The 27,554-nt window shown below is 35.3% G+C and overlaps 1 protein-coding gene across 3 annotated transcripts in view; it reads right to left on the bottom strand.

Moving 5' to 3' along the window:
- Positions 1-6,380: 6,380 nt before the first annotated feature.
- The window catches only part of zranb3 (zinc finger, RAN-binding domain containing 3), a 56,939-nt gene continuing 35,765 nt past the window's right edge, over positions 6,381-27,554 (bottom strand). For all 3 annotated transcript variants that reach the window (XM_079891585.1, XM_079891584.1, XM_079891586.1), the window contains 8 exons: positions 25,037-25,273; positions 23,638-23,744; positions 19,206-19,307; positions 18,843-18,985; positions 17,343-17,480; positions 13,330-13,669; positions 8,999-9,130; positions 6,381-6,739 (listed from right to left, as the gene is read on the bottom strand). In XM_079891585.1, the coding sequence (XP_079747711.1) occupies positions 6,641-6,739; positions 8,999-9,130; positions 13,330-13,669; positions 17,343-17,480; positions 18,843-18,985; positions 19,206-19,307; positions 23,638-23,744; positions 25,037-25,273 (1,298 nt within the window). In that variant the 3' untranslated portion in view covers positions 6,381-6,640. The remainder of the gene's footprint in view (positions 6,740-8,998; positions 9,131-13,329; positions 13,670-17,342; positions 17,481-18,842; positions 18,986-19,205; positions 19,308-23,637; positions 23,745-25,036; positions 25,274-27,554) is intronic.

Genomic DNA, 27,554 nt, shown 5'->3' with positions numbered 1-27,554 from the left:
CCCCACTTTCAATTCTTTTACTTCAATGAAAGGTTAGATTTTTGCGAATTTTTTTAATGAAAGATCAAAAGGATAAACAATGCAGTTTTTTTTTTTTTTTACAGCCATTTTTGATCATATTTACCAGGGGTGCCATTAATTCTGACCACCACTGTATATCTACACACACATACACACACAAATGCATTGCTCATGGCGTGAGATGCTGGAAAAAACAGCCAAATTTAGTTGTGTCTCTAAATTCATTCTCTTACAGTCAGTAGCTAAAGGGCAAATTCTTGATGCACAGAGAAAAGTTTGAGAATGAGCTAAGATGCTCAGCGTTCCCTTAGAAACAGACATCATCCTTCAGATCACTGCAATTCATCTTTACAGATCACACAGTCTTTCATAACGGTTTCTATGTTACTATACCTGCATAATGGCAGAAAACACAGCTAAACTCATTCAAGGATGTGGATGGTACAGATCTATGGAAGCTTATTTCCGCCACAGAATAAAAAAATAAAGTAAAAAAAATGGTCAGTCACTTTTTTCCCCTCAGTATTCTGTTTATATCTCAATTGTTTTATTGTTTTCACCACAGAATAAAAAAAGTTAATTGTGACTTTTTATCTTACAATTCAGATTTTTTTCCCCAAAGAATTTTGCGCGTTTATACCTCGCAATTCTGAGTTTAATTTTACAATTCCCACAATGGCGAGGACAAGGAATTGTGAGATTAAAAAGTCGCAATTACCCATTTTATTCCGTGGTGGTTTCCTTATTCCATACAAAAACTTTACTTTTTTTCTCAAAATTGTGTGATATAAACTTGCAATTGTGAATAATAAAGTCAAAAATGCAAGATATAAACTCGCAATTGCGAATTATAAAGTCAGAATTATGAGATATAGGCCCGGTTTCACAGACAGGGCTTAGATTAAGCCAGGATTAGGCCTTAGTTCAATTAGGACATTCAAGTAGCTTTTATAAATGTGTCTTAGAAAAAACATTACTGATGTACATCTTGAGACTAAACAATGGCACTGATATATTTTAAGATATGTCAGTGCAAGTTGCTTTCAGTTAAAACAGCTCAAACATGCATTTTAGTCTCAGACTACCTTAAGCCTTATCTGTGAAACCGGGGGATAAACTCGCAATTACAAATTATAAAAGTTAGAATTGTGAGATATAAACTCGCAATTGCAAGTTGTAAAGTCAGAATTGTGAGATATAAACTTGCAATTGCAAAATATAAAGTCAGAATTGCGAGATTTAAACTTGCAATTTCGAATTATAAAGTCAGAATTGCGAGATTTAAACTTGCAATTTCGAATTATAAAGTCAGAATTGTGAGATATAAACTCGCAATTGGAAGTTGTAAAGTCAGAATTGTGAGATATAAACTCGCAATTGCAAATTATAAAGTCAGAATTGTGAGATATAAACTCGCAACTGCAAATTATAAAGTCAGAATTGTCAGATATAAACTCGCAATTGTGAGTTATAAAGTCAGGATATAAACTCACAATTGCGAGTTGTAAAGTCAGAATTGTGAGATATAAACTTGCAATTTCGAATTATAAAGTCAGACTTGTGAGATATAAACTCGCAATTTCGAATTATAAAGTCAGAATTGTGAGATATAAACTTGCAATTTCGAATTATAAAGTCAGACTTGTGAGATATAAACTCGCAATTTCGAATTATAAAGTCAGAATTGTGAGATATAAACTTGCAATTTCGAATTATAAAGTCAGAATTGTGAGATATAAACTTGCAATTGCAAAATATAAAGTCAGAATTGTGAGATATAAACTCGCAATTGGAAGTTGTAAAGTCAGAATTGTGAGATATAAACTCGCAATTGCAAATTATAAAGTCAGAATTGCGAGATTTAAACTTGCAATTTCGAATTATAAAGTCAGAATTGTGAGATATAAACTTGCAATTGCGAAATATAAAGTCAGAATTGTGAGATATAAACTCACAATTGCGAGTTATAGTTTTGCATGATATAGTCGCAATTGCGAGTTATAAAGTCAGAATCGCGTGATATAAACACGCGATTCTGAGAAAAATCTTTATAAATCTTTTTTTTATTTTATAGTTGTAAATGTGTAATGTAAATTCTGAGAAAAGAAGTCATAATTGCGAGATATAAACTCGCAATTGCGGAAAAAGTCGGAATTGCGAAAAAAAATGCAAAGGTGCGAAGTTTATATTTTGCAATTCTGACTTTATTTCTAACAATTGCGAGTTTATATCTTGCAATTCTGAGAAAAAATTGTGAGATAAAACGTCGCAATTATCTTTTTAATTGTTTTATTCCGTGGCGGAAACAAGCTTCCATATGGATCAGCCGCCATTTGATATAGAAGCGGTTACTCGCACATCCTTGACTTTGACAGACAGAAGCCGGTCTCCTACCCCGGAGTGCTACTTCTGCCCAACGTCACCTACTTTATTACCTTCTTCTGTGTTATTGTTTAGTCCCCATTTCTCCTCCCTCTGTTCGCCCGACAAGAAACACAAAAAGTCATTTGAATCTGGCCTCCCTCAGAGATCCCCCGGGGCCGTCGGGAAGCGTGCCTTCATTTGATGTCCACTCAATATCTCTCAGTCTCTGCATTATTAAAGTTGTTGTCTTGCTGCTAGTCTTTTGTTCTCGTCTGTAATAAAGTTGTGCGGGCGTGCCGGTGGTCGCATAGGTCCGCGTTTGCAGGTGTGAACTGTGATTTTTTTGACAGGTAGAGAAGTAATGACCATTACTCACCGGGGCCGTAACGTATTGACAGCAGAGCCTTATTACAGCGAGACGCCGGACACATCAACCCTTTCCAATGACCCAAGAGATCTTTCAAAAAGTCAACGCACACCTGTCTTTTAAAGTTGTCCGAGTGTACTTGTTTTGCCACATCCTCTAAAAAGCTACTTGTTGTCTCACCATTGAGGGCCATTATCACAAGTGCATACAAGTACTTAAAGGCAACGGTAATGTACAGTAAAGCCCGATATATTAAATAATAGTCATAAATATAGTATTATCTTTCCAAGAATGAATATATTTTTTTTTAACCGAGTATCAAATCAGCATAATGATTTAATAATAAATGATAATGATTTCTGAAGGATCATGTGACACTGATGACTGGAGTAATGATGCTGAAAATATAAAGTATATTAAAATTGAAATTGTAATAATATTTCACAATATTAATATTTTTTTCTGAATTTTTTATCAAATAAATGCAGGCTCGATGAGCATAAGAGACTTTTTTTTAAAAAACATAACATTTTAATAAAAATGTTTCCAAACTTTTGACCGGTATTGTTATATATTATTGTATATACACACACATTTTGAATATGTAGATTATTAATCTCCCATAAAAAAATACAATAAATAATATAAATACATATATGTGTGTGTATGTTTTATTTGGGGCGAGATTAAAAAAGTGGGAGATAGTTTATATGAATTACATTTTCTACATTTCACCAATATCAATATATTTTTTAAATGAGTGTGCATACATTTTATTACAAAAATGATAATATAATAATTTATAGTATAGCCCCAAGTTCAATAAAAAATATGTATTTTAGAATATTTGTTTATATATTTACATTTTGAAACATATATTTCTCTTATTTCAAAATGGATAGTTATTTTTTCAGTGGTTTAAACGTGTATTAAAATCTGATTATGTGTATTCATATATAAAAAATTATTTCAACATGCATAGTGCTATTTTAGCATATTTAGATAAAATAGCTAAATATTCCCCTGGTTAAACTGGAAAACAAGTGGTCAGTCAATAATATACTGCATGCTAACCTGCTGACATACGTCATGAGTTATGAGAAATAAAAGTGGAGACCAAACATACTTGTTATTGTTGCCATTATGATCCATTTTTTCTATAGCAGAGATGCGTTTCCAGCCTCATCATCAGTGATGTGTAAATTTAGGAGCTCGCACTGCGCGTGGGTTTGTTAAGGTTTCAGACGTCAGAGGCTGCGTTTTCTCTGAAGCTGGAGTAAAGAGCCAACAGAATGGAAAGAGATCAAAAAAACCGAGATTCAAAGGACAGGAAACCGAGGGAATCACCGATGATTGGCCGCTCGTGTTTGCGTGTCCTTGTTATTCTAAATTCAGTCTCCGGTCCATTCAGGACTGCCTGGCTACTCATAAAACCGAGATGTAAAGAGAATAAAAGCACATAGCCGTGTCTATAAGCAGTTTTTGGTTGTGCCTCATTAACTCGTACACTCGAGCGAATCTCACACCTGAGAGAAATCAGACTCGGAGGTTATCATGATTCTCAAAACAGGTACTTTCAGAAGCCGACCAATGCAATTTTCCCGTGTCTTAAAATAAAATATCAGCTTGTTATGTCGACCCGAACATAACGCTCCAAGTAACATGCCAACATTCAACTTTTCCCAGAGAACATCACACTAATTACCATGTTTCCGTCTACTTTGGAAACACGGACTATGTTAGTCACATCCACGTTTGGAAGTTCTCCAAAAAAACGGCTAGTTGAACGTTCGGAAATTTTTGACGAACGAATCTGTTCGTTCCCTCCTGGTCATATCTGAGCTTGTTTATTCTGTGGTGTCGTGCTAATGAAAGGTGCGTAGTGGTTTGGTCAGAGGTTAACAAGGCTGACGGCAGAGGAGTGTTCGGGACTCGGGTTTTAAACGGCTAATTTGTCTGGCAGCATCACTGTGAACAGACAGTCGAATTGTAGAAATGCCCCCATCTCCCTGGCAATATGCATCACTCAAGTCTGTTGCCGTGGCGACGGAAGTATTGTCCTCCCTCCCCCAGCCTTTATTGAGTTTACTCCTGAGAGACAGATTAAAATAACACAAAGTTTTGCTGCAGCGCAATTTCTTTTCTGCGACGCCTGAAGAAGGATTACATCTCGTTTCACGACTCATTCACAATATATCTTGACAAAGATATATTTAACACACACAACTACATAATCAGGATTTATGACTATATTTTCGGGTTTACATATATATGGATAGATAGATAGATTCATACTTCTAGTCAAAGATTCATCCTTTTCATCTGTAAATATTTAAACTTTTGTTTAAATCCTTGAAATCAATTTTGTAGACAAGTATGACTACATTATAATTTCTATACAAAACTAAAAAGTATTAGTTGGACCAAATAACAAAAAAATTAATTATATATAAATAATTTAATTAAAAAGATATAAATAATGAATAATACAAATATTTTATTTTAAATTTTATATTTTATATATATATTTAGAATTTTATGCACATTTAACTTAAATTATATACATTTAGTATATAGCTGTTATTTCACTTTATGTATCTGTACCTTGGAATATATAAATCAGAATAAATAGTTCAGAATATATAGTATATTTATAGTAAATCAGATTATATAAAAGGTAAATCCTGTTGAATTTATATATGTTATTATACTATAAATTATTGAAAAAAATATTATCTTAAATCTTATATTTCATCCATTTGAATTCGATACACTATCGAGAGGTTACAAGGAACCTGCAAATAAAATAAAATGTGAAAACATCACAAATGTTTGAGATCTGCTACTTGAGCGGATCGGGTTTGAGTTAATGTTTTATAAATAATAAATAGCTTCGGGTTTGTAACTAAAGAAAATCTTTCCTCATATGTATATAAATATATGTTTGCGTGCCGACTACTGTGTAGTGACCAAAAGAGCAACAGTTTTGTATAAAAGTTTGACTTCCAGAGGAATTTATGTGACTGTTACATCTGTTCACCCAGCAAAGTTTTTATATCTGATATGTATGTGCTTTTTTCGCTTTCGCTCTCTTTTGCTCACTGCAAACTATACCGGTTGGCTCAGGTCGGGTACGGGCTTCAGTTTAAAGCTTGTGCAGACCTCTAAAATGTGCATGTTTCTTGTAAGTGTATTCAGCCGTCTAAGAATAACCTACCCTGTGTCTCGTGCCAATCTGTGTCGTACTCTGGTGAGTAGGAGAGATAAGCTTTATCCCGCTGTATAGACACTCATGATAACAGCCTGGAGGACATCCTGCTCCACACAGCCTTCTATCTCTGCACTGACCCCAAAAAAACCTCCGGGACACTGGGAAACCTCTCACGCCAACAAACCCTGCGGCGGCCTGCAGATCGTCCCTTTAAACCTGCAACACAAATATTTTGCAGTCCAAAAAAGTTAGGCATGTTCCAAAAGAAACTTCCATGAAAAGAACAAATCATGAGCAAATTCTCACAATTTCAGTTCTGTGAATGGTTAAACGTGTAACAGGATGCCGGATTCGAACTTGTGAAGCCCGCATGAGCGCCACAGCTCAATGTGTCAATAACCACTACGCCATGAAGACTGCTTTAAAAACAACATGTTTATTTGGTGACTTACACATCGGATAAAATAGTTTCAAAAGCTTTGACTCATGCTGAGACCAGTGATTTAAAAACTGCCATCCGATCAACTAACTCGTGTTCACAGAAAATAACAATTCTCAAATACTGCAGATGTGTGTAAATAACGCCTGTGACATGCAACACGCAGACAGCCCGTTTCCAAGGCAATGGCTCTTTGCTTCTCAGAATGTGTTTTTATAATAGTTACGGCGAGTGCGTCTCATTTCTTCACGAAGAATCGTGTGATGTCAGAGGCCAGTTTGGAGGCTGCCTGGCCTCGTTTCATCTGACTTCTGTCTTTGGCCTGCTGCGCTGTTCTCTGCGAAATAAAAATAATTCAATTAATTTAAAGAATATATAACATGCTAATATAATATATAAATGATTATTATTAATTTAGATTAAATATTTACATAAATATTTGCAAACATTTAAAATGTATTTATGTATATAATAAATACAAGTATATTTAACATGAAGGTTTCTATTTAAAAAATAAATAAATAAATAAATAAAATAAAAATTAAAAATAATAATAATAATTAAAAATTATATATATATATATATATATATATATATATATATATATATATATATATATATATATATATATATATATATATAAATCAGGGTATATACAGAAATTCTTAAGTTGAATTTAATACCTTTTAATACCTTTTTTAATACCTTCACACTATTTTTTTATACCAGCACGACTTCAAGATGCAACTGCAGCGGTGTAAAGTAATGAAATATCTTTCCAAAAATAATAAAACATTTCATCACAATTTAATGAGGTGATTATAACTTAACTTCAACCCTGGACTCAAAAACCAACACAGAGACAGATAGAGATTGGTGGCCGATCCTTTCTTGCCCTCTTTTTTTTTTTTTTTTTTTAAGCTGTGATTTTACCACTTGATTTCATAGCTTTGTAAGATAAAATCCTTCTTTGCTAGACCTAATAATTATTTTGGTCTATAATCATATCAATATCAAAAAGTAGAATAAAAAAAGTATAGCATTAAAAAGTTTATTTGAACTAATAGTCTAATTTTCTACCATAAACTGTACAATTGAATAAAATTAGCTGCCAGATAAAAAATTAGCTATTAGATAACTTGCTTTGCACTTTTTTTTCTGGTTTCACCTCACTTCAGTCTAAACTAAATGGTTTTCTTTGGTAATGTTTCTACACATTATGATATAAATAACCTGAAAATACTATGTAGTTTACATACATGAATACATGAATTGTTTGTTCATGTTACTTAACAGTGCATTAACTAATGTTAACAAATACAACTTTTGATTTCAATAATGTAGGCTACTAGTAAATGGTGAAATTAGCATTAAGAAAGATGAATTAATGCTGTCTACGTGTTGTGTGATTATCCCGGCAGTTAGGACATCGCACAAGATTTGTGTCAAACACAGAAAACATTTCATCACTGGATAAGTTTTTTTGTTTATTGAAAGTGTGGATTATGCTTTTCAGAGAAGATAAGGCAACTTATTTAGCACAATTCACACCCAGCGGTAATTTAAGAAATAAATCTCAGAATGCGCCACGTGAAACTTCGGTCTTCCGACCTTTTACCATCGTGTCAATAGATTTTGATTAATATGAGCGAGGGAGAGAGAGCAAGAGAGGAGAGAGTGCGCGCGCGCGACCGGGGCTCTCTCTCTCTGCTCGTTCTTTCAGTTAACATGTCATGCACCCTGTCACAAGCGCAGCAGTCATCTACATTAGGCTACTCACCGATCAAATAAGGCTTTGGCGGGACAAAAATGCGCTTTGGCGACTGCCAAAAAAAATTCAATGCAGTAAAAACCCCGATGTCTCTTAAATGACTGAAATAGAAGCGAACTCGCGAACAGGTTTGGCAGCAAGCCAGCCGGGTACCCAGTTTGTTTCAGCGCGCGCGCGAACAAAAACCACGTCACATGATATCGCTCAGGTTCTACTCGCAACATATAAATAAATCCACGCGAATTTGAGAAGAAAGGCCTGCACTTAACACAAATTGAAACTCATAGGCCTATTTGGATGGGGGTTCGAAAATGTAATACCTCGACAGATGACGTTTATTACTTTTTAATACTTTTTAATGGCCTTAATTTTGGCTAATTTCATTTACTACCTTTTAATACTTTTTACAACCCCGCGGACACCCTGTAAATATATATATATATATATATATATATATATATATATATATATATATATATAAATGTATATAATTATTATTTATATATAATAATAATATCGTCTCCGAGATGCTTGAAGAAACCTTCCTGCAAAGCTCCCTGAAAAACTATGCGCAAGTGTACCTGGACAAAAGCTGTTTTAAACGCAAAGGGTCGTTACACCAAATATTGATTTGAATTAGTTAATAGAAGTTAAATAATAAATAAATAAATTCAATTTGTGATTTTATTTTTGAAAGCATTCTCACTTTACAGCATTTTTAATTAAATTCCATATAATTTATAAATAAATTTGATCTTATTTAAATTCCATATAATTTTCATGTAAATAAATAAATAAATATGAGTATATATGTGTTTGTTGTACCATACGATGGCAGACGGTGCAAAGGGTTTGAAGGTTGTCCAGGGAACACTGTCCTCCCCCTCTGTACACAGGGTTAATGTGGTCCACCTGCCAGAACTGTCCCTCCACGGGACTCTGAATCATCTCATTCAGCTGCAACACAACGTCAGATAAATCATCAGATAACACAACATGAAAAGAAACCTGCAGAGCAATCAAATTTGAGTTTGAATTCAGCCTAAAATGAATAATACAAGTGAACAAATATTTATTTTTCTATGACCGATATAATACATATTATTTTTATGCCCAAGTGTAACCGATAAGAGGAATCTTTTTATTTGGCTTTTTTAAACAATAACTAAACCATTGTCAAAAATAATACAAATAATATTAGAATTAATTTGAATAAAAATAGTTTTATCATTAATAACAACAACACAAATATTTTTATAATCCATCAATAATAATAATAATAGTATTATTATTAACAATACTATTGAATAAAAATATTGTTTATTATTACCAACAACAATTTAATAGAAATATTGCTATATTAATAATAATAATCCAAAGTATTTTTAATCCAATATTGTTCTTTGTTTATTTAATAAAAGTACTATCATTAATAAAAGTATATTCAATAATAATTTAATTCAAATAGTTAACAACAATAATTAAATAAAAACAGTGTTGTAATTAAAAAATATTATTTTAAATATTAATACATTTTAATAAAAATATGAATAATAAATATTTGTGTCATGGCAGCAGCAACAACGATTTAAGAAACATTTTGTTCTTTGTACTATTATTAATAACAAAAATAATACTTCTAATAATTTTGATAAAAGCACTATCATAGTTAAAAAAAAATTAATAGTAATAATAATAATAATAATAATAATAAAAGTGTTGTTATTTTCATTACTAATATGAACAACACAAACAATAATTTAAAAAAACATATTGTTTATTATTAATAACGGAAATATTTTTTAATAATATTTTTTTTTAGTGAATCTAACTGTTAAGCTTAAAATTAAATGTTTCCTGTTAAGCGATTAAAGTCCCCCAGTAATCAATAATTTTATCCCTTATAAACTCATCTTTGATCACCAAAATGATTTTTTTTTCATGCCTTAAAATAGCTTGAATGTAACTCTACACCCTTGGTTCATTGTAAATTAGTCCCGCCTCCACTCACTCACACCAGCTCAAAATACCTGATCCACTCGACTTTACTGACACTGCACGATGGCAAGGAAATGAAAATCCTGGTTTAATTCAGCCATACATATCTGAACAGGAACTAATTCAGAAGAAAAGGTGGAAGAGTGCATTATACAGGCTCGTCTACAAGTCGAGAATGGTAATGGTCCACGTCTTACCACATAATGGTAACTGATATGATTAGCCTTTGGCTTGACTACATTATCAAACAGCTAATAATGTGTCGCTAATGTTACTCAAACCACATTCCCGTTCATCAGAAACGCTTTGAACAACCCAGAACGTCAGTGAAGAAAGGCATATAGTTCATCATAACATCATAATATACATAATTAACCCGCTATATTACTAAATGTACCCGATTTTTCATATCAACAGAAAAACATACTTAGGATAACCTGGCTTCTCAGCGGTTAATGATATGCTAAATCCCGCCCACATGTTGACGTGATTGGTCACAACATGTTTGTGACGTAGAAAATGGGCGATTTTTTGAGAGTCTTCTTTTCACTGCGGTTTTAAGGAGAAAATCCTCAGCAATGGTGTTGACTGATGAATCTGCACATGGTTCAGACATTGATTTTTCACCACAGGGGGGGTCATTAAGTAAAAAAGTGTGAATGCTGATTAACAAAAATCAATCAAACCAATTGTCGGTTTGTCACTTGAAACTCAGCACCACCCAAGAGGGTCTGGAGTGTCTTAAAAGTGTCGCTGTTGTGTGCAAAGCCTTTTCATTCCTGTTGTTTTATTGAACAGCGACATGAAAGTGCTCTGAATAGCCCACCGGGAACTCTAGGAAAACATAATTCCCCATTCCAAACCGCTCCGCGGGCTTTTCAACAGACCGCCGTGGCGAAGGACTTCAGGTGTTTCACCAGGATTAAAGCTCGAGTGGAAATCACAAGTGGAAGATCAGCTCTGGGAACACAAAGAGGCCGAAGCCAAAGCGCTGGCATTTCAGTCGGCGTCTGTTTTTATCCTCGCGGTCTCCGGGGGAAACAATGCAGCGCTAGGAATCAATCCTCTCCTTCCCCCTCAACAGAGTCGGCCAATAATTATCCTAAATCTCTCAGGAGCCCCGGGGGTCGCGGCACGGAGGATAACCTCCCGGTACCAGAGTGGGAAGTTTCCTTCCTAGACCTCGGAAGTCGATAAGTCAACACGTACACATGCTAATGCTACACAAACGTCTCTCCGTAACAATCCTTCGCATGTACGACAGTGAGCTTGTTTGTGCGTCGAGGGCACTTGGAGCTTAAAGCGCGTTATTGATCAGGCATCTGCCGCTCGGGGCTCTAACAGAAAAGCCGAACAAAAATCAAACCTGCACCTCGTAGCAATGCACTGTGGGAAAAATCAATGACAATCTGACAGACTAGGCGTTGTGTTAAGGCTGGATGCTCCGGGGAGGAAAGGACGGCGGGTGTTTGTGTGCTACACGATGAGGCCAGGTTTGTGTGCGTGTGTGTGTGTGTGTGTGTGTGTGTGAACTCCACTGATAACTCTATAGAGAGAGTCAGAGAGCAGACGCCCAAGGCCGCTAAGCTCTTATTGCCTCTGCAAGCTAAACAGGCCATCTTTATTTATCTTTCTCTGTAAGCAATATTTTCTCAATAAAATGCAGCGTCTGCCGAGCTCCTTTCGAATGTTTTGGGGATAATTCTGGCTAATGTGCTTTTGGAAGCGACTAATGCACACTTTTCGGAAACCCTGGCCAACATCCCAGACGAAATAAGTCCTGGTCGTACACCCCACGCAGATCCTGCTAGGGGAAGTTTTTGAACAGAAGGAACAAGGGGGTAATCGGGCGCTTTTGGATATGGATAGATCTCAGAAATTCAAAGGAAAGAAAAATCACAACTGAGGTTTTGTTAATATCTCAATTATTTCTCTCTGGAGAGCAGATGATGATGTTGATGATAATAGCTATAATTATTGTTATTATTAACAACAACAACAAATAATAAGAATAATAAATATGCCACAAATAATAATAATAATAATTATTATTATTATTTTTAACAATAACGTTAATAATAATAATTGTGGCGCATTTAATAATGTTGGCACATTACCGTTTATTATTATCATGAATTATAATAATATTAATGACAATATTATTATTTTATTATTATTTGTGGCATATTTAACAGTATTTGTGTTTAATAACAATAACTATTATTAAAAACTAATAATGAAAATAATAATAACAACTATTATTAACAACAAATAACAACAATAATAAAATGTCACAAATATTATTATTATGATCATTAATATTATTGTTATAAATAACAAATAATATACCAAAAATAATAATAAAATATTAATGACTATTTTATAATTATTATTATTACTATTATTATTATATGATTATTTGTGGCATATTTATTATTATTTGTTGTTAATAACAATAACCATTACTAACAACAACAACAAATAATAATAATAATAATAGCTATTATTAACAACTAATAATAATAATAATAATAAAACATGCCACAAATATTATTATTATGATCATTATTATAATTTAAAACAATAACAACACTAATATAAATAATATATATTATTATTATTGTTATTATTATTATTAACAACAACTAACAATAAAAATATGCCACAAATATAGTAGTAGAAGTAGTAGTAATAATAATAATAAAATAATTGTGGCATATTTTTATGCAAGCATTACATTTAAAAAAATAAATTTTAAGTTAAAAAAATAATAATAAAGAAGAAGGTCTGCACTCTAAATTTCATCTTAATTATACAATTCACAATTGGGGATAATCATTATCCCTAGTGTGCCTTTATTTACTGTTTTTATTTTGGTCTTGACAACTAGTAGCTGGAAGAGCGCAGTGATTACTCTAAGTTAAAAATACGGAAACTTTATTGTGTATTTGCATTGCAGTTTTAAAACAGACCAGAATAAGCATGATGAGTGAATTCACTAAACATTTGAGCAAGTTTAGCATGGAATATTTCAGCATAAAAAACCCCTAGTCCAATTTAAAATGCTGCTATAGTAATAGCTAGTAATATAATTGTCACCACTGTCACTCTTTTCTGGCCAAGAATGAGGGCATGAAGCTCCTATAAATGTGCCCAACCTGTTTGAGAGGAAGTTGTGCCAGCCAGGTGTTGTCCAGCATCTCCTTGCGGTGTGTGTGCGGGGCGTCCCGGACCTGCACGTACAGCTGGTGGGCGTTCAGTCCGCAGTGCTGACACACACCCTGTTCCGTCTCCAGCACGCGGGCGCGCATGTACCCCTGATTGGAGCGCAGCTGGAAGTCCTCCATACAGGCAGGGCTGCAGAAGCCTCCTGCCCAGCCAGAGTGCTCCCCGCTGGGCTTCTGGCAGGACAGACACAGGGGGGTCCCTGCCGAGTCCACGGCCTGCAGGTAACCGGCCGGAGTGTTTGTCTGAATACAAACGGAGCTCTCGGATTCGCTGCGGACACAAAGACACAATATAAAGCAGATTTTTACAGTTTCTGAAGGAATGTCACTGGTCGTGAAAACACTTGCTGCTACACAGTTACTAGGGTGTTCTGAGTGGTTTTTACAGCAATGCTATGTAGTTGCTATGATGTTCTTGATGGTTGCCTATATAGGGTTGAAAATAATCAAAGATATTTGAAAATGAACATAGACATTTGTTTAACTGTTTCGTAAAAACAGAGGTATTGATAATGCTCAAGGCCTGTAGGCCAATGTGTGCGCATCGGGGGTCTACGAATTGTCACACCTTTAGTACAGTGGGGGAAGTTGTCGTTTTCTAATTGGTCAGTTTGAATGCCTTACATTTGGGTTATAGTCATATGGTCAAGTAAGGGATATTGCAACTGTCTTTTATTCTCTGGCTCTCCTTTTCTTTGTCTCTTTCTCATCTCTCAGGTAACATTCTACATATATGCTGGGTACGATTAATGGTATAGGTTTTTATCATCTCATGTATTTTATCATCTATATATTAACTATTTTAAGTTAAACCATAACCATATTGTCATTAAACCCTTTCAATTGCAAATGCTGTGCTAACTAGTTTTTTATTAGGTATTAACTTGTGATGCCACAAATACATATCTATTAATAATTGTTTCAAAGAGAAACTAAATGACAAATAGAAAGTCATTTCTGCATAAGTTATCAAAAACATAAAAATATATGTCATTTGTGACTATTAATAATTTAAAAAAATGCATAAATATGGCACATATTATTATTAATTTATAATTATGTAATTATGTAGATGTTATCGGACCCTTAAACAAAAATAATTTGTGATTAATTATATTGCAAACTGCATAAATAACAATAATAATAATGTTAATAATACTAATGCAGTTATTGTTTTAAAAAAAATGTATAAATGAAACCACAAATAAAAATTGGTTCTGCAAAACAGTTATTGGACACTTAATTTTTGACTTAGATTTGCTAGAAACCGCATAAATATGACACTAACAATAAGAATAATAATTTGTATTACTATTATTATTATTATACAAATGTATTGTTCCAAAAAAGCATAAATCAAATTATACAAAAATGCATAATTATCTGTAATTTTCAACCATGTAGATTTGCAAAAAAACAAAAACAAAACAGCAAGACATAAACATGGCACAAATAATAATAATAATTATTATTTATATTATTATCACTATACAAAGTACGTTTTTGTTTCAAAAAGCAGAAAAAACGATACATAAAAATCTGCTCTGCATAAGTTTTTGGTCACGTAAACCAAAATAATCTTTGTCGTATTGGTCATGAAAATAATAATTTGGCTTCGTCACAAATGTTGGCACATTCATCCACAAAACAACCAAGCATCTTCCTTCGCCGACTAATTTCACGTCTCCCAAATATGATCAACGTGTGATTAAGTGTGTATGTGTGCGACTAATCTTCACTGCGCTAACTAGTCTAAAGTTCATCAGGAAAGACTTTCTCTCTAATACTCCATCAGTTCTCACTCTCTCTCTCTCTCTCTCTCTGGCTTCTTCCTCTTTTCTCTCCATCTCCTAAAAATATCCAGCCCCAGACAGCGCTCAGTACGTCGCAGTTTTTTCCTCCCGCGGTTTCCATGGCGACGCCGCAGCACTCGCATGTGTGTGGATTAAGCTCTTATCCTCTGCACTAAGCATTCTTGAGCACACTCTACACACACACACACACATCCCAGGTTTACAAGGTTAACCGTTCGCTACTACACACATAATCACATGCGGAAATGCACTTTCAAAATAAATTGTCACTTGCTGTGCAATATACATATCTTTTTTCCAGAGAGCAATGCAAATTCATAAAAATGTATCTGTCAGCGTCAGTCTCCACCCTGACCATGGGGGGAAAGTAATTTGATGATCCAAAAGCCAAGTGAAAAATATATCTATTCATTTCCATTTCTGCATTAGATACACCTGGGGTAGCAGCCGCCGCGGTTTGAGGTCTGAGCGCGAGATCTCATCGCGCAAGAAGAAAGTCTGATGACTTTCGCACGTACAGACAAAGTACGAGAGGAAACAGCTGTCACATATGATCAGAAAGCCGTGCCGTGGCTGACAGGGTGTGTGTGTGTGTGTGTGCTGATGACTTCATCAGCAATTGCGGCGTTATTCTCTTGTTCCTGTCAGAGCGGCGGTGTCGAGAACTCGCTGAGATTGTGTCGTTTGTGTGGTCGCCTCATCAAATTCAATGTGGAGAAGGTTTAGAGTTTTTTTTTTAAAGGATTTAATGTTTGAAATACTCTCTAGATGCTAAGTGGGTGTTGCTGTGTGGTTGCTAGGGTGTTATGAGAGGTTTTTGCTGCATTGCTATGATGTTCTTAATGGCTGTCTTTAGAGATGGGATCAGGATTTACCGAATACGGATTTCTTGTCATCATGATCAGCCAACCGGTCTCAAATCATTCAAGCGTTATTTTTAAGTGATATCTAAGTTCTCTATTGACTGGCAATGTTATTAACCCCTTACACCCTGAAGCCATTTTTGAATGATTTCACATCTAAGCAGCATATTTAAAAGCAATGGTAACTAAGAACTCTACAAAAAAAGGTGTCATCAAGTACATGGTCTCATTTCATAAAAAACCTTTCAAAAAAAAAAAGATTTTGATCATGTTTGGAGGTTCTTGTTACATCACTGCGGAGAAAATCCCAGAAAAAGTGATGCAATTTATTGATTTATTTTGTTATTATTAATGCTGGACATGATGACTATTAGAAAGTATATACACTATAAACTCTAAATTGCACAAGTATTGTGAAAAGCGCCATACAAATAAATTAGAATTGAAATGATTTCAAGACAGGTCATAAAGTCAAGTGGACTTCATGTTCATAATCATGTCAACTGCATCTGGGCCAAATTTTGTGTTGATATCTCCAAGCAATCAAAAGTTATGGCATTTGGAAGTGGAACCATGGGAGCCTTTATCAAAAGTCCAAAAACCTCTCTAAACAAGTGACCTGAGTGTTTTACTGAACATAAGAACTACTCATAAAGCATGGATGATCTTCCAGCGCTGTTTCAGCTGTGCGCTCTAATTCTATGGCATATGGTAAATCAAGACCTGTCACTGAGCGATTGATCCAATCCAGGCGCTCTCCGGCTGTAAAACAGTGTCTCGACCCACCATACCCGAGATCCAGTTTCCATTGGTTGAGCTTTCAAATGACGTTGGAAAACACTGCGTCAAGTTCGTGACGCGATCAGATCCTGGAAGTCCTATAGCTTTAGCCAAGCAGCATGTCAGTGTCACTCCGTGTCATGTAATGTTGTGTGTGAGCTCGTTTGATTCAAAACAACTGCTCTAAATAAAGAGGTGCGATTTACTATGGTTTACTAATGTTTCACCAAGTTATAAAGCAGAACGTAACTCAAAAGCCTAATCTGTGTACTGTTTTCATGCGCATCGGCGACGTCTTTTTACGGTTTTACGTCAATAAATCGCAATCGGTTGGTGAGATAGGCCAAATTTAGTGACTACCGATCGAGTCATAGAATGCGGTTATCGACCCATACTGAACGGCGGTAGATCGATAGGAGCATCCCTAGTTGTCATAGGTGTTCTTGGGTTGTTGCCAGGGCATTGCTATAACATTCAATATTGAAACCTGTTGGTGTGGTCAGTAGGTTTGGATGTGGATCTTCTTTTCAGGGCGACGTTGTCCTTGTTGATGATGCGGAGGGCTCCGCCCTCTTTCTGGGCCACAGCGATGGAGGTCTGAGCTACATCCTGTTTGGAGAGATACCTGAGAGAGAGAGAGAGAGAGAGAGAGAGAGAGAGAGAGAGAGAGAGAGAGAGAGAGAGAGAGAGAGAGAGAGAGAGAGTTAGTCTGAGAACCATAAAGGGAACATCGTGGTGCCATTAAAGGAAAGTACAGTATCTGCAACTGTATAAAACTCAGAGCTGATGCTTATGTAACAGAACAACAATCTGACTCAGTGTAATATGTCAGGAAATCCAAACTCAAATTAAAAACCTCCTCAACAATAATCTCACATGATTCACAACCTCATGTAAAACTGATAAATATTGCGCTTTAATTTAAGTCAACTTAAAGCAATCTTCGCATAAACCCATTACAATAAATGTCACATTTACCTGCCCTCCAACATATCAGAGCTCAATCTTTTCTGTTGGCCCAGTCAGACCGGTTCAGATTTCTACTTGCCCGGGTAAAATGGACAAAAAGTTATTGTTTTTGTTGTTTTCGAATCATGTGACCTTGTAGACAGTGCTTTAAGATTGTTTAGGTAGGTCCAACAGGTAGGATATATACAGAAATTGAATAAAGTTATCAAACACTTCATAGTCTTCACTGCATAAATTATAAATTAAATATAGATTAATCCTTATTAATGCTACAAAAGTTATTCAGTCAAGAGCATTGATTGATTTTCTCCTTTTTTTGTTTTGTTCTTTGATTAACAGTAATGACAGACAGTAGCAGGCGTATTAGGCTGCTGTCACTTTAAGACATGACACAGATCTGACACGCATTTTCTCACAACTCCTTACTTTATTTTGGGATAATTTTGTGTGTTTTTGTCCGTTCAAGTGCTGTCTGAAGCGGTTTTCTGTGCACATAAGTTGTGTATGTGAAACTGTTTTCTTGTGCAGCAAATCATCATATTAGAATGATTTCTGAAGGATCATGTGACACTGAAGACTGGAGTAATGATGCCAAACATTCCGGAATTAATCACATTTTAAAATATATTAGTTATTTTAAATTGTAATAATATTTCACAATATTACAGTTTCCACTGTATTTTCGATTAATTAAATTCAGCCTTGGTGAGATTAAGAGACTTCTTTCAAAAACATTTTAAAAAATCGTACCGACCACAAATATTTGACCGGTAGTGTGTGAATTGGAGAAATAGATTCAAAATAAAATAAAAAAAGTAAAAAAATAATAAAATACATGCATTCTAAATTAAGTAAAATAAAGGTTCCGTGATTCTGAGGTTGAAAAGTGTGGGGGGAAACAAAATAAACAAAAACAGCTTCATTTGATAGACATCCACATGTGAGCTAATCAGATTGAGATGCGCCCACATGTCCCAATCCTCTCCAGCTTTGATAGCGTATGCGTGTCTTCGCTTGCCTGGAGGTGCTGCTGTGTCGTCGCTGTGATTGTGTGAGTTCCTCCAGCAGCAGGATAGGGCTGTGAAACGCTCTTCCACTCTTTCTCACCATCCTTTGCCTCATCGCAGTCAGAGAGCTCCACTCACGCACGAATCGCACAACCTGACACACACACACACAGATGTGTTTCAAGAAATCTGATGAAACAGTACTTGAAGATCCTGTCACACACACACACACACACACACACACACACACACACACACACACACACACACACACACACACACACACACACACACACACACACACACACACACACACACACACACACACACACACACACACACACACACACACACACACACACACACACACACACCTGTCTCCTGTTCTCGCTGTGATTGAATTCTGGTGGCAGTTCCTCCCAGTTCTGCAGTCTGATATCCAAGGGAATGAAGTTACAGTGGAGCGGGAGGCCATCCTGTAGAGAGAAACACACACACACACACAGGCATCAAATGTATAAAATGTATATACTGAATATTTACAATTTATTTATTATTTTGTTGACGATATAAAATGAACCAACACTGTGAATATGGAGATATTTTAACTGTTTTTATATGAATTTCCTCAAGATTGTGCTAGTGGACTAGTTTCGTGCCAATATTTAGAAATTTCATTTCTGTGAATCAGTTCTTTCAAGCTGCTAGATTCAATGAATTGGTGCAAAATGATTGAATATTTCATTTGAGTCTTTTTTTTTTTTTTTTTTTTTTAGTAGTAATTTATTTCTTCGGTCATTATAAACATTTAAATCTTAGGTCACATATTATTCAAAGATCCTGTACATAATACAAAAAAATACAGAAAAAAAAACAAAGAAAGAAAGAAAAAAAAAAAACCCAAAATGTGTACATTAGAAAGAAAAATACAAAATGTGTACATTAGGAATTTAAATGCTAAATAATGCCTGACCGAAGGGGTTTAGGCTGAAGTCAAGACTTATTTTGCCTAACCCCTTTTACAACTGAGACACTATGTCCCAAGATGACACAATTATACAGTTTCTCTTATACCAACGATGGTAACATGTAAGCACAGAACTTAAACTTCACAATCAAAATTATATTATGCATCCTCTTTTAACTTCTTTTCTACTGTTCTTCATTCAAGTGTTCTATACTTTTCCATAATGTTTAACTTATAAATTTTCTTAAATGCATTAATAGTTTTAGAGCCCTTAAGTTGAGTAAGAAGACCGTTCCATAGATCAACTCCTTTAACTGATAAACACCTCCTCTTAGTATTACTCTTCGCCATGGGTTTTTGTAACAGATCAGTTCCTCTAAGGCTGTATCTAGATTCTCTAGTTTGAAACATCTCTTGTAAACAGTGAGGAAGCATGAGATTGTGAACCTTGTACATCACAACTGCTGTGTAAACATCAACAAGATCATGAAATTTTAATATATTTAATCTAATAAAAAGTCTTCACTTAGAAGTGTTCACAGAAATCTCTGTGGGGCGTTTGACCGTTTTAAAATGTTTTAGTAAAAGCGTATGTAGGTACAATATTATGTTGTTGCACATAAATAAATTATAAAAAAAATGATTCAATATTTATGTTTAGTAAATAAGGAAAATATGCCCAACACTTTTTATTGAACATTCTGATCTCAACGTTTAATCTGGGGGAAAAATAAAGGTAATTTATGAATATATATATGATAAATATAATTAATTATATATATAAATGGATTCAAAAAGATTAAAAAAATAAATATTACCTGGCATGATACACAACTTCAGTTAAAACTAATGAAATATTTAAATAAAACAGATATTATATAAGACCATGAATGTATGAATTTTAAAAAAGTGTATATTGGCTGAAAAATATTAATACACTATTCCACAAACCTAATACCTATAATAATTTTTCACAAATTAAAATAAAATATTGAAACAAATATTTTATATATATAAAAAAATCATTCATATATATATATATAAGGATAGGAAAAAAAGAATGATTTTAATTAAACAGATTTATAGTTGTAAGTTACTTTTAGACTGAGCAGTATTTCTACACTATACCACAAATCTAATACCTATTATTATTATGCCAAAATATTTACAGAAAAATTAGTAACTATGATTTTTTTTTTAAACAGATATAAAACAGTCAGTACAGTAGTTAGAGAATATAAAAACTTCAACATGGCAGTTTCTCTAAGTGAGAAATAACGAATATGAAGAAACACCTAAAGGTCATCGCTCAAGGTCATGATGACAGGAAGCTGCGGTCGACCAAGCAGAGACGTTCCTTAAAGAGCTGCCAAACACAAATATGGCCCTTATAGGCACCTGTCCAGTTCTCATACACCAGCTGGACCGCCATCCTCCAACGTCTGTCCACAGGGAACCACTAGGCCCTTTAGAAAATATTACATTTCCAGCCCACAGCAGGACTCTTTTCCAGCTCTGCCTCTGTCTTCTTACGAAACTCCACCATTCATCACTGCTCAGCTGAAATCGCCTCAGGAAAAGCTCTTATTAAAAACGAACCCGGATAATATTTCTCAATCAAAGTCAATTAGGGGCCCCCTGCTTATATCTGCTTCCATTTAATACAGTTGCAGAGAACTATAAGAATCCCAGCGTTGCGCTGTACAAATGAGGACTGTGCGATTTCAACACTTTATTTGCCCTCAGATTAACACTGGAATCCCTGGTCATCCAACCGTGTGTTCAGGACTCTGGAACGAGATAATATTTAAGGCCGTTTTCACACTAGAGCTCCTGGTGCAGGTCTGAGTGAGTTAAGTATGAAAGAAATCTGGATGAATTCACAGAATTGAAGTGTTTCTGACAAAGTTGTACAATAAATATATTTTTATGCCTTGCATACTTAAACATTTGGTTTTCTAGGACATTACAATTCTGTACAATTATTGGCATAACATTATTGGCTAATTTTTGTAATCGCATCAGCATCAATATTAGTATAGTACTGTAATATAGTCAATATAACTATATATTGTATATTATATTATTATAAATATAACTATATCACTATAGTACTATATCACTATATCAATATAGTACTGTATTTTATCATCTAAAATGTGCTGCAACTTTTATTCCAAATTTCCAACATGCGGTAGTTTCAGTTTTCATTTTAAATAAGTTTGTTTTTAAGTTTGCCGTTTATACTAAATGTTTAGAATGAATGTCACAGTACTATAATTTATCTTCATTTTATACTTATATTTTTAATTCCTGTTCTGAATACTGTTAAACTTAAGAATTTTTTTGGGAAGTTTAACTAAAATATGTGATTGTAGTTTTTATGGTTGCAAGGGTTTTGTTTTATTTAACAGTATTTTACATTATTTCTGAGCGTAATAATCACCAGATCCTCCCATCAACCCTCATGACGAAGGGCATCTCAAGAACTGCACTCCAGTGGTTCAAGTCTTACCTCTCAAGTCGGTCCTTCAGAGTGTCGTGGACGGGCGAGTTGTCTAAGTTGCAACATCTAGCTACTGGGGTGCCTCAGGGCTCAGTGCTTGGACCACTTCTCTTCTTCTCTCATTACTAGGATCTGTCATTTAGAAACATGGCTTTTCCTGTCACTGCTACACTCATGAGACAAAACTCTACCTCTCATGATCCAATGGTAGCTGCTCGCATCTCATCCTGCCTGACAGACATTTTAGACTGGATGAAGGACCATCACCTTCAACTCAACCTTGTGAAGACAGAACTGCTTGAGGTCTCAGCCAACTCACTTCATCACAACTACTTCTTTCAGCTAGGTTCATCAACCATAACTCCATCCAGGTCAGCCAGGAACCTTGGAGTTGTGATTGATGATCAGTTAAACTTCACAGACCACATTGCTAGAACTGCCTGATCCTACACACACACACACACACACACACACACACAGACACACACATACATACATATAAATAAATGTTGTGTGTGTGTCTTGGAGTTTCTATATAATTATATAAAATTATTGTACATTTGTTTTCAATTTATATTATTTTTAATATATTATTAAAAATTCTTCTTTTTTTTTTTAATAAAATGTTTTTTTTTTTATATAGTATTCAATAATATACAGTGTGTAAAATTTTTCATTTACATTTTTTATTATACTGTTACATTACACATAAAAAAATGATGAATAGTCATTTTTTAAATAAAAAGTAATATCTTTTAAAATAGTAGAAAATTTAAATCAATTTTTTTTAATAAAAATAATATAATAATAAATAAAAAAATGTGTTGGGGCCAGTGAAAATGTTGGCAGGCCAAATATAAATCTGAACTCTTCGTTCAACTGAGACAGCAGAAAACATCTTTACTCATCTTTACTTTATTCTAATCCTTACTAAAAAATCCGAACTTGTGAAGGCAACTAGTTTATCTAGTTTTTTTGCAGTGCTTTAAAGTGGATGAATATAAACTGTTCATTCAAACAGTCTAAAAGTAACTTACAACTATTACTATGCTACAAATCTATTATGAAAATTTGCAACTCTAAATTTAACCACAAGCACCACCACGGTAATTTTTTCAGAAAAAGAATCATTGATTCAACTCACTGAAACGCACGATTCATTTGAACCCGATTCACAGAGATGAGATGCCATTTTGATACTGAAGTTTGAATAGGATACGCTATTAAAACTCACAAAGGTCACGAATAACCAAACAAGGAAGTGCCGCAAAATTCTAATCTATCATGACTATTCAATAGCTCCAGGGGTGTTTGGGTTTATCGTCCTCTTTACCTTGTCATAGATGTAGATCCTGTCCGTGTTTTTGCTGGCACAGAACTTCAGACGGTCGTACATGCGAACAGAGTCATCCGACTCCTTTTGAGTGTGATCTTCATTAGCTATCAGAGAGAGAGAGGGAGGGAGACATGATGGGAAAGTCGGAATGACTAATAGAAGGAGGAAAAAAAGAGAAGAGGGCAATGAGAGGACGAGAAGAGCGGACGATCATTATGCTCCATACCGACCACTGATAAAGGTCAGGTTGAGCGCAGCAGAAACGAGCGCTCTAACGATGCTAACGAACACTATATTCAGCAGGTACGGAGTGACCTGAAACGATCCTGCTGTTCTAAGAAATCGGATTTGTCCAGATTTCGTCCCACAGAGCCGTTCTACATTCATTTGGGTCAGGCTCGCTGTAAAGGCGCCCCATGAGGCTTAGTTACCAGAACCCTACCGTGGACTAAAATAGCCGAGCCGTCGCCGGCTGGCCAATCACTCCATGTCATTAAAGAGCTATTATGCGTACTGTATGCTGGTGGGAAGCTGGGAAGGTCTGTGTGTGGTACCGTAAAGGTGGGTGTTAAGACAAACCCAGCAGTGTCTGAAAATTGCACTCTTTATAAGAATGGTGAACGCTTGTTGATTGTCTAGCTTTAAAATGGCCTGTTATTATCCGTATTTTATACAGACGCACTCTTAGCTGCAGTGACGCAACTGTGAAATTGTTCTTAGAAGGTAATTTTACTTAAAGGGTTATGAGAAACGCAACAGGAGACAGTTCGAAAAATGTACAAACTGCTACCTAAATTGTTAGGTTCTTTAATATCTAATTTACAATAGATAAATAGTATCTATCCATCCATCCATCCATCCATCCATCTATCTATCTATCTATAGTAACTATCTATCTATCCATCTATCTATCTATCTATCTATCTATCTATCTATAATATCTATCTATCTATAATATCTATCTATCTATAATATCTATCTATCTATAATATCTATCTGTCTATAGTATCTATCTATCTATCTATCTATCTATCTATCTATCTATCTGTGTTGCTTACTGAAATTTGATTTTGTTTCTATTTAAACGTTTAATTTAAAATGTATTATTTTAAAAAATGTTAAATGAATTTAAATTACATTTATATTTAACAATCTTGCAATCTTGTAAAATGTGTCGTTCACCTTCTGAAGTTAGTGATGAAATTTAGTTAAATTCAGATCTTCATATCATTTATTGGCCACTTAAAAACAAATCAAAATCATATTGGTGGAGTTTCTGTCATAAACAAACAATATCTGTCATTCTAAATTAAATAATAAGAGAACCTACATTTAGGGGTGAATTATTCCTTTTAAAATCTTAGTAAAAAGTACTGAAACAGTGTTTGGAACAGACCTGGATTACAACTAGGGAGTGTTTGTGGGGTGAATTCATCACTTCGTTGCATTTCTTGAGATATATCCAGGTGCGTTTCCTCCACATCTTGATTGGCCCGTTGTTTTGGGCGTGCGTGTGGAGTTTGTGGGGTGGTTGGTTCACTTTCGTGGTCTGAATCAGAGATGCAGACGGTAGTGAGCGATGTGGACGAGGAGGATGAGGGGGGGTCCGGTAATGAGGAAGCCGGGCTAAGAGCTAATAGAGAGAGAGAGAGAGAGAGAGAGAGAGAGAGAGAGAGAGAGAGAGGATGAGTTACAATGATGGAGTTTACGTTGGTCGTGAACAACACTGTCGATTGACCACATTTTATGACAAAAAACTAGTCTGGTTAAACTGATACTTCACTCAAAAATGTAAATTCAGGGCAGAATTCAAAAGTTCTTTTTGTGGGCATTTGAACGACCAAATTTTCCTTTATTCTAGCAAACTATCCCTTTACTTTGGCTGGTGAGCTCATACCCAGAGAGGGCCGTCACAGTTCTCCGCAGTCGTCTGATGTGAAGGACATGAAGACGCGCCGGCGTTAACGCCGAGCACACTGAGCGAGGAACAGATGCTGTCTGTTTTGCGTTTGACTGATTTCCTTCCCTCAGACCAGCAGTTTCACATCTCTCTGCCATATGGCGCCACGGGACACGGAAAAAAACCCAAACCCATCTACATTTAAAGCCTCCCTTACGCCCTTCCATCTCAGAAAAGCATCTTTATGATGTCGAGGCGCTGAAATGCATTATCTGTCTCGTAGCTGTTGTCTCACCGTCTCCCCAAGGGGACGATCGTCAAAAACGTGACGGGATGCTCCGTCCATAATGATGAAGTTTTGATGCGCTTTATTTGGATCTGGCTGTGGAGGAGTTTGATAATTGCGATTGTCTTCCTTCGAGGCCGCTAATGAATTTCCACACCTCTGATTTGCTCGTATGCCTTCTTTTTTCGGATTCTGTCGCTCTTCTTTTTCACACCATCCCCTCCGAGCTTTGCATTACCCTTTCTTTCTCGCCCTCTCCTTCTCACTCTCGCTCTCGCTGAAAGGTCTCGTATGGATCTTCTAAAATGTCAGCTGAATTTGTGAGAAGCCGAATAAAAGCTCCACTGCTGTGCTGTCTCTTAACAAGCGGGCTTGCAGAAAGAAAGCCAGACACTAGCAGAAAACAACTCCCGCTGCGTATCTGAACCCTTATCACTGTCTGGAGTGCTCTACGGTTCCACCTTTGTGGCCGCGGATCTGTAACAGTCCTGGACGGACGGATAAAAAGCCCTGTATTCGTAAACTCGCCGCTTTCATTCGGGAAAAATGAAATGCAGAAAGGTTGCTCGAAGGTGCAAACGATCAAACTGAGGACTGCTGTGAATATCACGCAGATCATGCTCCGTTTTCAAAACTGAAATTGGATGATATTTGGATGAGTTGTGTAGATTGGGGAAATTTACCTTGACGGCACTTTTATGACAACATATCTATAAAAGTCAAGGGCAAACAGGTCAAAAGCGCTGCATTCGTAAACGCTCACTTTCTTGGTTTCATTAAGGAGGAAAAACAGGTTTCGTTCAAAGAAAGACAGTAAAGAAAGAAAGAAAACAAGACATCCAAAAGGCCAAGCTAGTGCATACCTAGTTTCAGAGGACTACAGTGAACGATATGCAGAACAAACTGAAAGGTTTGAAAGCATAAACACCTTGAGTTGTGTAAATATACACTTTGCCCATGACAGTGTTCAGATCAACATTCCTGGTGTCTGATTTTACCAGTCTGAAAAGTTGCCTGGCTTCTCTCAGAAAACAAGCGTTGACATACCGTTGCTGTCGTTTTTTAAAAAAAACAGCCTTTCACTCGAGCTTTGATGGGTGTGTGTTGAGTTGACAGACACACAGCGCACCGCATGTTTGTTTTACGCTTCAAATTAAGCTGATAGTCACAGAGAGTGAGATATTTGCTGCAAATGATTGATCTACAATGATGTGGTGTCAGCGTTGGGACTGTTTTTGTGAGCGCAAGCAGTTGCTGTGAGAGTGAGAAAGAACGTTTAATTACTCACACGACCCAAGTCAACGTTTGTGATATTTTTAATAGGGTTGTCGAAGTTAACGTGTAATTTTAAATCCTTAGCATGTGAAATTGCGTCATTAACGTCACGCGGTTAGATGATTTAAAAGTCGTGAGTTTATCACAATGAGCATCTACAATAGCGCAAGCATCTGTAACCCTGGTAGGCAGACAGTTCTATTCTAACCCTTTAACACGATTTCGCTTCCCTGTTTGCGATCAGGTCATTTTAAGCAGCTAAACTATGCGATTAATCGCACAAAAAGGGTGCGATTAATTGAGATTAAAAAATAAATTAATCTATAGACAGCCCTAATTTTTAGGTGAGTTTTGCCTGGCACCAATCACATTTTTTGTTAAAAACATCTAGTTTAATATAATATGATATAATATATATTATTATATAATATATTAAAAAATATTAAATATTAG

The sequence above is a fragment of the Squalius cephalus genome (genome assembly GCF_949319135.1).
Source record: "Squalius cephalus genome assembly, chromosome: 13".
Lineage (NCBI taxonomy): Eukaryota > Metazoa > Chordata > Actinopteri > Cypriniformes > Leuciscidae > Squalius > Squalius cephalus.
Note: the sequence above shows the minus strand (reverse complement) of the source record. Positions and strands in the feature narration are given on the sequence as shown.